The following is a 9274-nucleotide window of genomic DNA, read 5'->3' as shown; positions in this document are numbered from 1 at the left end:
TTAACAAGATATTTAACTATAAAATATGTAAACCCTCCCCCAAACCTAGACACTTGCACGCCTCAAATTTCAGAATTTTTACACACCAATACACTTCAAACACGGCACACAACACACCAAAATTTGGAACAAGAAAATCGAGCAAAGCTTGAGGAGAATTCAAAGCCAAAGGTCTTGCCCCGTTCTTCGATTCGTCAACGATTTTTCGTGCGTTAAATACGCAAAGGTACGCCATATTCTCTTTTTACTCATCATCACATCATAATATGTTTTTATGCATGAAAAGTATGGAAAAACAAGATGCACTTTTATTATTTTCGTTTTTGTGCTTCATCATGAATTTGAAAGCTTGTTAATTAATCCAAAATCATGTTTATATGATGTTTAAGGGGCTGCCATGAATTAGGATATGATTAAGCAGGTTTATACACAAGTTTAGGGGTTCTAGAACACGCCAAAATAGCTGCACAAGAAATACAAATTAGCTGGAACCGTGGGCAGCGAGAAGGAACGTGAGTTGTGTTTGTTGTTCAAGTCAAGAACTCGGTGGCTTTGCATGGGACTTGGGGGCTTGGCCAGGGCTGGCTGGGGCTCAAGTAGGGTCAGGGTAGAGGGCCTGGTAGAGACCTAGGGGGCTAGGGCTCGCGCTAAGCAGGCTGGAAGAGTCCCTGCGTGAAGGAACTCTTCATGCTCAGGAATCTGGGGTGGCCAAGAGTTCTAGGGGTTATGGCTCGGTTTGGGGCTGGGCTAGGTGGTCCACCAGGGTCCTAGGATGATGGGCATGGGTCAGGCTAGGGGCTGGAGTGGTGGGCTGGCTGTTGGCTCGAGAGAAAACAAGAAACGTGAGGGAGGCATGTGCTGCGCAAGATGTGCTGTCATGGGCAGTGCTTAGGGCGCGAGTTCAGGGGCTTTGGTTTGTCTTGCTATGGCCTGGGCGTTGTCCAGGGAAGGTTAGGGACAGGTGGGCTCGGTGGTGGCTCGTCTGGGAGAGTCCTAGTTGGGTTAGGAGTCCTAGACATGCAAGGAAGCACACTCACACACACGTACAGAACATGGGTCGAGTTCCAGCACGTTTGGAGCAGGACAGGGCTTGTTTTACGGGCTGAGCTTGCACAGTAGGGTCCCTAGGTGAGTTGGCTAGGTTTTGGTTCAAGGTTGCTCGGGCGTGGCTCGAGTAAATTAGGAGATGGCTCGTTATGTTCGATAAGATGTCGAAAACGAAAATTAAAGAACTCAAATTGAATCCATGGGTCCACGAGGGTGGCTCATGACTTGGAAGGGTAGAATAAATCATAAAAAGGTTATGTTTAGAATTTTGGATCAAAATAACGAGTTTTGGATTTATTCGGGATTTAATCGCAGCACGAAACGCTAATTAACGAGTTAATTAAAACGCCTAGTTTTAAGCTTAATAAAATTATGAAAAATTAGGTTTAAGTTTAAATAATTATTATAAGTCTAAGTTTTTGATTTGGGAATTTTTTATTAAGGTTTGGTTTAATTCGGGATTAAAACGCTTTAATACGTTATATTTAAAAATTAAATTAAAAGTCCTCAATTTAGGCTAAATAAAATTATGAGAAAATTCATGTAGGCTTAAATAATTATTTGGGACATGTTAGAGTCAATGAATTCAAGAAAATGTCAAAAACGTGAAATTTTATGTCCAGGGGTAAAACGGTATTTTTACTCCTAAAAATTAGTAAACGTCATGGCAGTGCCCTGAATACTGTTTTATGTGCTAATATGATTATTTTCAATGGTTATGGATGTTGATTGAATTTTTATATGTTAAAATGTTATTTTTAAAACGTTTATGGATTTTATGGTTTAATTGGACATTTAAAAGACATGTTGCATGTTTGGTTTAAAAGAAAAAACGTTATATGCATGTTTAAAATTTATAAAATGATGAGAATATGAAACGTTGAAGGAAGTGAAGTAATTGTGACTAATACAATGATATGTTGAAAATTTCGTGAGGGTTATGGTCCAAGTGGGAGCCCGACGATCGTGTTTCCTTGGATACGGACATGTAGTATGTATACGATGATATGTTAATACGTAAGGCCAAGGCCCAGTTGACCGGTGAGAGTGTTGATGGTGTCCTCGCCGCCCAGTACTGTGGTTACATGTAGATGGATCGATCGGCCAACACGTAGACATAGACATAGATGAACACAATAGTCACAATTAACGATCTGAATTCAACGAAAGGAAAAAGGAATATGTATATGTTGATGATAATATGAATATGAATATGTTGAGGATGATATGATTAAGTTTATGAAAATGTTTATGTTTAAAGTTCATGCATCATTATGAAAATATTTTTAAAATTTAAAGTTTTATGCATCATGAAAATGTTTACGAAAATGTTTATGTTTATGCATCTTCACGAAAATGATATTTTAAGTACAAATATTTTTCACTGTTATATGTTAACTGTATTACGTATTACTTGATATCAAGGATATGACGTGTTGAGTTTTTAGAATCACTAGGTGTGTATGATGCAGGTGATTATAATGATAATGTTAATGGAGGTCTTGATGGTCGATCTGACTGGATTGGAGGTGCACATAACCCGAGGACCTACGCTAGTTTTCCGCACTAGTTATGATTTATGATTTTGAGTTATGTTAAAGATATTTTTACGACATTTTATTTATGAGTGGTTTTTGAGAGGTTATAGTATGGGCTATACTTTTCAAATGTTAGTTGGTTGATTTATTTTAAAATGATGTCAAAAATATTTTATGGTTCGGCCGATGCTAAGTGAGGTTAAAAAAAAATTTCTAGTACTTTTTAAGCAAACGAATAAGCAGACGTTTCAGAATCCTACCCGGGGGGTAGAAGGGGTGACGTACGAGCAGTTGAACTCTCCGAAGATCCATAAATATATCTTGTGTATTTTTCTGATTAACTATTGTTTTCATACTGTTGTGATCAGTTGGAGTATTCGTCAGTTCAGTTCTCACCATAACTGAACTGATGAATGCAAAAACTAATCTACCCTTTTTCAGTTATTCAATTACACATGATATAAAAAATATATCAGTGTTTCTTAACGAAGGATTATTTAGAGTGTTTTCCGCTTGGTTTTATCTCTAAACTCGATCTAATTTATCGGTGTATACATTCTTACAACACGAGCTATTGCAGCTCTTGGAGAATATTTTGTTTGAAACACCTCAAGGTGCTCTGCAAACGATCATTCATTGTCTCATCATTCTAATTTAAAATCGTGTGCCACGAGTTTGTAAGTTTGTCGTATTCATGCAACTATATTATTTAATAATATACATACATGCATACTACTATATATCGCATATATATCATAATATGACATTCAAAAATAAATAAGAATGATAGATCGTCAACACTATTAGATCCATTTGAGCCAGACATGGATCCAAGCCCAAAACCTAGGTCAATGAAGGGATGCAAATGCAACTTATTACAAAAGCTTCCAATATTTTTCATGTCTTCATCTTGTGCATCGGGCCCACCATCTTCCAGTATTGATCTCTCATTATTTCTAATAATTACATTTAAATAGTCATGGCACACAAGTGATATATCTCATGGGATGGGAATGAGCCATAAATCAGGCCCACTTTAATAATATCAAATATTAACAAAATGAATAAAACAGTAAAATATCATAACATACACCTAACACATTGGTCAAGGCTCTCAATCATCCTTCATGCATTTAATATCAAATATTAACATCAATCAATTAAACAAATTTAATTAACTGATAAATCATGTATCTAATAATTTAATTACTAACTATTATGCCTCGAAACTCGGGATTTGACACCGGCGTCGTTTAACAATCACACAATTGAAAACAACCAGCCTCATAGCATATTATAAACCGATAACCAGTTTATTAATCATAATTCCTCAAAACAAAATCTTTACAACTGAAATAAAATAAAACTGCGGAAACGTCTTACATGAAATTTAAATTACTAAAAATTCGAAAATCCCTATACTAGCCAATCTCGAAATTAATAAAATCACCAGCCCCAAAATTGTTCGGATTCCTCTTCCTCCACCTGTTCTTCGGATTTATCTGATGAAAGGTTGTAAGGGGCGAGTGATATGGTCGTCACTCAGCAAGTGGGGGCCGTCCGAGTACAATAATACAACATGCAAATTTCAAAATATACATACCATGCAAACATAATTCATACCAAGTACGCATCATTAACCCGACACTGAGATTCATCTACTTTCAATGGTTTAGTGATATCAGTCCCTAATTTTTACTCCTCTAAGGGGACGAGGCCGTATAGCGGTTATCTCCCCCACCGCGTAAGGATATGTATGTTTGGGATTCCCACCCATATCAAGTTGAATTCTCACAATGTCAAAACATTTACTCATGCAAAAAACATCGTAACCAAAATGGTGTAGAAGAAGAATTGTACTCGACCGAATTTTGACAAAACTGAAAATATATGCACCGAAATTCAATAATTTAAAACAAGCCCACTTACCTTAAATTCTTGATGAAAATAAACGTGAACGGCTAGGGTTTACTGCACTGGAATTTTCGAAATTTCTGTTCCGGCGGCTGGACGGCGGCAGCGCTTCGCTGTACTCGAAAATCCTAAGGACACTAGAGGGGAGAGTCTCGAATTTTGAGAGAGAATTATGGTGTAATTTTCGAGCTATAGGGCCCTCCTATTTATAGGGGTTGGCTGCTATCGGGATCGAGTGATATCGCGTTGAAATCTGACTCAAATCTTTTATCTCGAATCGTGATCTATCTATTCGTGATTTGGGTGATAACCGAATTCCAAATCTTCCATCCCCTAAGATTTCGAAATTTACATTATATATGTACACTGATTAATTCGAATTCTAGTGATTTTCTTATCTCATGCTTGATCTTTATCCCGGTATCTTAATCTCAACACAAATCTTAGATCCTTTATCTGCTAATTTTCGAAATTCCTTGATAAATTCTTGGATGGAGATAGATTTATTCCTCCCAAAAGTTCAAGTTACACGATAAATAATCAAAATTCTGCACACGATAAAATAATCTGCACGACTTAGATAACCTCGCATCAAATCTTATATTCTGAATGATAATGATAACATTAATATCCAAGATTACACCATTATAGTATAATCAAATTATCAATCTGATATGATCACGATTGTACAAAATCCCGGGTTTTACATCCTTCCCTCCTTATGGGAAGTTTCGTCCTCGAAACTTGGGTTGGCTTGATCTAAGAAGAGGTACGGGTATTGGTCCCTCATCCTTTCTTCTAGCTCCCACGTGGCTTCTCTTTCCGTGTGGTTAGACCATTGCACCTTGACGTAGGGAATGATTCGTCGTCTCAGTACCTGGTCCTTAGTGTCCACGATTCTAATGGGAACTTCTTCGTACTTCAGCTCTTCTCCCAAGTTGCTTTCGATCATGAGCGGTTCTGCTTCCAACACGTGGCTTGGGTCCGAGATGTATTTTCGTAGTTGGGACACGTGGAAAACGTTGTGAATTCTAGACATGCTTGGTGGCAGTGCCAATCTGTATGCTAGCGTGTCTATTTTCTCCAAAATCTGAATGGGTCCCACATAACGAGGGTTTAGCTTCCCACCTTTACTGAATCGGACAACTCCTTTCATAGGCGATACTTTTACGTAGGCCTTCTCGCCAACGTTGAATTCCACTGGCCTTCTCTTCAGATCTTCCCAACTCTTTTGTCGATCTTGAGCTGCCTTGAGTTTCTCTCGAACTACGGTAACCTTGTCTATTGTTATCTGTACGAGCTCGGGTCCTACTATTGCTTTTTCTCCCACTTCATCCCAATATAAGGGTGATCGACATTTCCTTCCATAGAGAGATTCGTATGGAGCCATCTCAATACTGCTGTGATAGCTGTTATTATAAGCAAACTCGATCAATGGTAGCTGATTGCTCCAATTGCTACTGAATTCTAGGGCACACGCTCGCAGCATATCTTCCAAAGTTTGAATTGTTCTCTCGGTTTGGCCATCGGTTTGAGGGTGATAGGCCGTACTAAGAGTAACTTTTGTTCCCATGGCCCCCTGAAAGCTTTTCCAAAAACGTGAGACGAACCTTGGGTCTCTGTCAGACAGGATGCTCACTGGCACTCCATGAAGTCGTACAATGTTGTCCATATACAGTGTAGCTAACTTGTCCAGATTGTAGTTCATACGGACGGGTAGAAAGTGTGCAGATTTTGTAAGTCTATCTACAATTACCCATATTCCGTCTTGACCTTGCCTCGACTTTGGTAACCCTACCACAAAGTCCATGGAGATATGTTCCCGTTTCTACTCTAGTATCTCCAAAGGTTGCAATAATCCTCCAGGTCGTTGGTGCTCAACTTTGACATGTTGACACACTTGGCATTTGGCAACAAATTCTGCCACGTCTCTTTTCATTCCATTCCACCAAAAATTTCTCTTAAGGTCTCTGTACATTTTTTTACTCCCAAGATGGACTGAAAATTTGGATTTGTGTGCTTCTGACAGTATTTCTTGGCAAAGGTTATCACTGTCTGGTACACACAGTCGTCCTTTCATCCATAAGACTCCTTTGTCATCAATTTGTAGATCTTGAGACTTCCCTTCTCTGACTTGCTCCTTAAATTTGGTCAGTCCTTGGTCTCGATCTTGGTTTAACTTGACGGTCTCCTGCAGACATGGCTGGGCTGAGAGGGAAGCTAGAGTCACTTTGCCTGGGCCCTTCCGACTTAGTGCATCAGCCACTTTGTTTGCTTTACCCGGATGGTAGCTTATGGTCAAGTCATAGTCCTTCAGTAGTTCGATCCACCGCCTTTGCCTCATGTTCAGTTCTTTTTGGATAAACAAGTACTTGAGGCTCTGGTGATCTGTGAAAATCTCACACTTGGCACCATAGAGATAGTGCCTCCAAATTTTCAAAGCAAAAACAACTGCTGCTAACTCCAGATCATGTGTAGGGTAGTTCTGCTCATTCGATTTCAACTGCCTTGATGCGTAGGCGATCACTCTTCCCTCTTGCATGAGTACGCATCCCAGACCTTCCTTAGAAGCGTCACTATAGATGGTGAATTCCTTATCTTCAATGGGTAAGATTAGTACTGGCGTGGATGCGAGCTTTTCTTTTAATGTCTGAAAACTTTTCTGGCAACCTTCGTCCCAGACGAACTTGGAATTCTTCTGAGTGAGTTTAGTCTGTGGTATGGCAATTGAAGAAAAACCTTCAACGAACTTTCTGTAATAACCTGCCAGTCCAAGAAAGCTCCTGATGTCTGTGGCGTTTTTAGGTTTTGGCCATTCTGTAATTGCCTCAACTTTCTTGGGGTCCACTGATACTCCTGCTTCAGAGATCACATGTCCTAAAAAGGATACACTCTTTAACCAGAACTCACATTTCTTAAACTTAGCATAGAGTTCCTTCTCTCTCAGAGTCTGAAATGCAAGGCGGAGGTGTTCTTCATGCTCTTTCTTGTTGGACGAATAGACGAAGATGTCGTCAATAAACACCACTATGAATCGGTCCAGAAATGGTTTGAACACTCTGTTCATTAGGTCCATGAAGGCTGCAGGTGCATTGGTCAGCCCAAAAGGCATCACTGTGAATTCGTAGTGCCAATATCTTGTCCGAAAAGATGTTTTGGGAATATCTTCAGCCCTGACCTTCAGTTGGTGGTAACCAGTCCTCACATCCAGTTTAGAAAAGACTGCGGCTCCCTTAAGTTGATCAAATAGGTCGTCTATCCTCGGTAGAGGGTACCTGTTCTTGATAGTGATCTTGTTCAGTTCTCTATAATCAATGCACAATCTCATACTCCCGTCTTTCTTCTTTACGAAGAGTACTGGTGCTCCCCATGGGGACACACTCGGTCGAACTTTCTTTTTGTCCAGCAATTCTTGGAGTTGTTCCTTTAACTCTTTGAGTTCAGCTGGCACCATCCTGTAAGGTGCTTTCGAAATCGGTGTTGTCCCAGGAATTAGATTAATTTCGAACTCAACTTCGCGGTCCGGGATTGTCCCTGGGAGTTCTTCTGGGAAAACATCCGGGAACTCACATACTATTGGGATGTCTTCTATCTTCAGTTCGACTTCTTCTTGCACCTTGCTAACCATTGCTAGGTAGATATCTTCTCCAGACTTCATGGCTTTCCATGCTTGGGAAGCGGAAAGGAGTGATTTTCGTTCCTTGGATTTACCATGATACACGATCTCTTCCTGATTTGGGGTTAGGAGCTTAACTATTTTCCCTTTACAGTCCACTAATGCATTGTTTCTGGCTAACCAATCCATTCCTAGAATGATGTCGAAGTCGGCCATAACTAATTGTATCAAGTCTGCATTGAATGTCCGATTACCAATACTGATTAAACAGTCCCTATGAATCTCGTGAGTTTCGATGGCCTTACTTGTAGGTGTGGCTATTCGAAAAGGGTCAGCTAGTAGCTCGGGCTTAAGTCCTAGTTTCTTAGCAAGTCTCTTAGACATAAAGGAATGCGTAGCACCACAATCAAATAATGCAGGAACTTTTTGAATTAGGATGGTACCTGACACGACTTCATTGGCGTCGTCGGCCTCTTCTTGAGTTATAGCAAAGACCCTGGCATTAGGCTTGCCTTCCTTTGGCTTGTTGGGGTTAGCTCCAGTAATTTGCCCAGTTCCCTTGTTGGGCCCGGCTTCTTGGTTGGCAGCAGTAGGAAATTCGGCAATTCGGTGTCCCGCTTTCCCACATCCGAAGCATACACCACTATTTCTTCGGCACTCCCCTGTGTGTCTGAAATGGCATGTTGGGCACCTGTTCTTACGGAGAGACTCGTAATGAAATTTGACTCCGTTCGGTGGTGGAGGTGGTGGTGGCTGATTGGCATTCGGGTTTCCCAACCCTTGCAGCGTTGTCGCCACAATGGTGGCTATGGCCATAAGATCAGCTCGGCTTAAGTTGACTGCAGGCGGGGGTCCATTTCCCTGCCCATTCTCCTATCCGCCTTCACGGTCGGTATTAGCATTACGCGGGTTGCGGTTCTGTCTTGGGGGTCTGCTGGCCATTTCCTACAATTTCAAGTTCTAAGAATTTGTCGTACGAGTAGAGTTCATACAATAGATTGTGCTAAAATAAATTGAAATCAATGAATCAAATAGAACAAATTTTTATTGATTTCTTAAAGAAAGAACATGACTAATCTAAAGGAAATAAAAGTCGTACTGAATAAAATAGCAATAATGGAAAAAATAAACTCCTAGAACAAAATCACTAAACATCCTA

The 9274-nt window shown here is 40.1% G+C and overlaps 1 protein-coding gene across 1 annotated transcript; it reads right to left on the bottom strand.

Annotated features, from left to right (window-relative positions):
* Nucleotides 1-6327: 6327 nt before the first annotated feature.
* On the bottom strand, nt 6328-8931 carry LOC142525931 (uncharacterized). The gene is made up of 4 exons (XM_075630213.1): nt 7881-8931; nt 7410-7580; nt 7048-7358; nt 6328-6690 (listed from the first exon to the last, which is right to left on the bottom strand). Exons 1-4 carry the CDS (start codon nt 8929-8931, stop codon nt 6328-6330), a joined length of 1896 nt encoding a protein of 631 aa, XP_075486328.1.
* Nucleotides 8932-9274: the final 343 nt, after the last annotated feature.

The sequence above is a fragment of the Primulina tabacum genome, chromosome 15 (assembly GCF_025594145.1).
Source record: "Primulina tabacum isolate GXHZ01 chromosome 15, ASM2559414v2, whole genome shotgun sequence".
In the NCBI taxonomy this organism is placed as follows: Eukaryota; Viridiplantae; Streptophyta; class Magnoliopsida; order Lamiales; family Gesneriaceae; genus Primulina; species Primulina tabacum.
Note: the sequence above shows the minus strand (reverse complement) of the source record. Positions and strands in the feature narration are given on the sequence as shown.

What these genes read in the sequence shown, in the direction of transcription:
- LOC142525931 (XM_075630213.1), bottom strand. Translation starts at nt 8,931, where the DNA reads ATGGCCATAGCCACCATTGTGGCGACAACGCTGCAAGGGTTGGGAAAC. An exon ending in CAAAAAGAAAGTTCGACCGA is followed by an intron (nt 7,581 to 7,880) that starts GTGTGTCCCCAT and finishes ATGCACCTGCAG; the next exon opens with CCTTCATGGACCTAATGAAC. An exon ending in CTAAGGAAGGTCTGGGATGC is followed by an intron (nt 6,691 to 7,047) that starts GTACTCATGCAA and finishes CCATGTCTGCAG; the next exon opens with GAGACCGTCAAGTTAAACCA.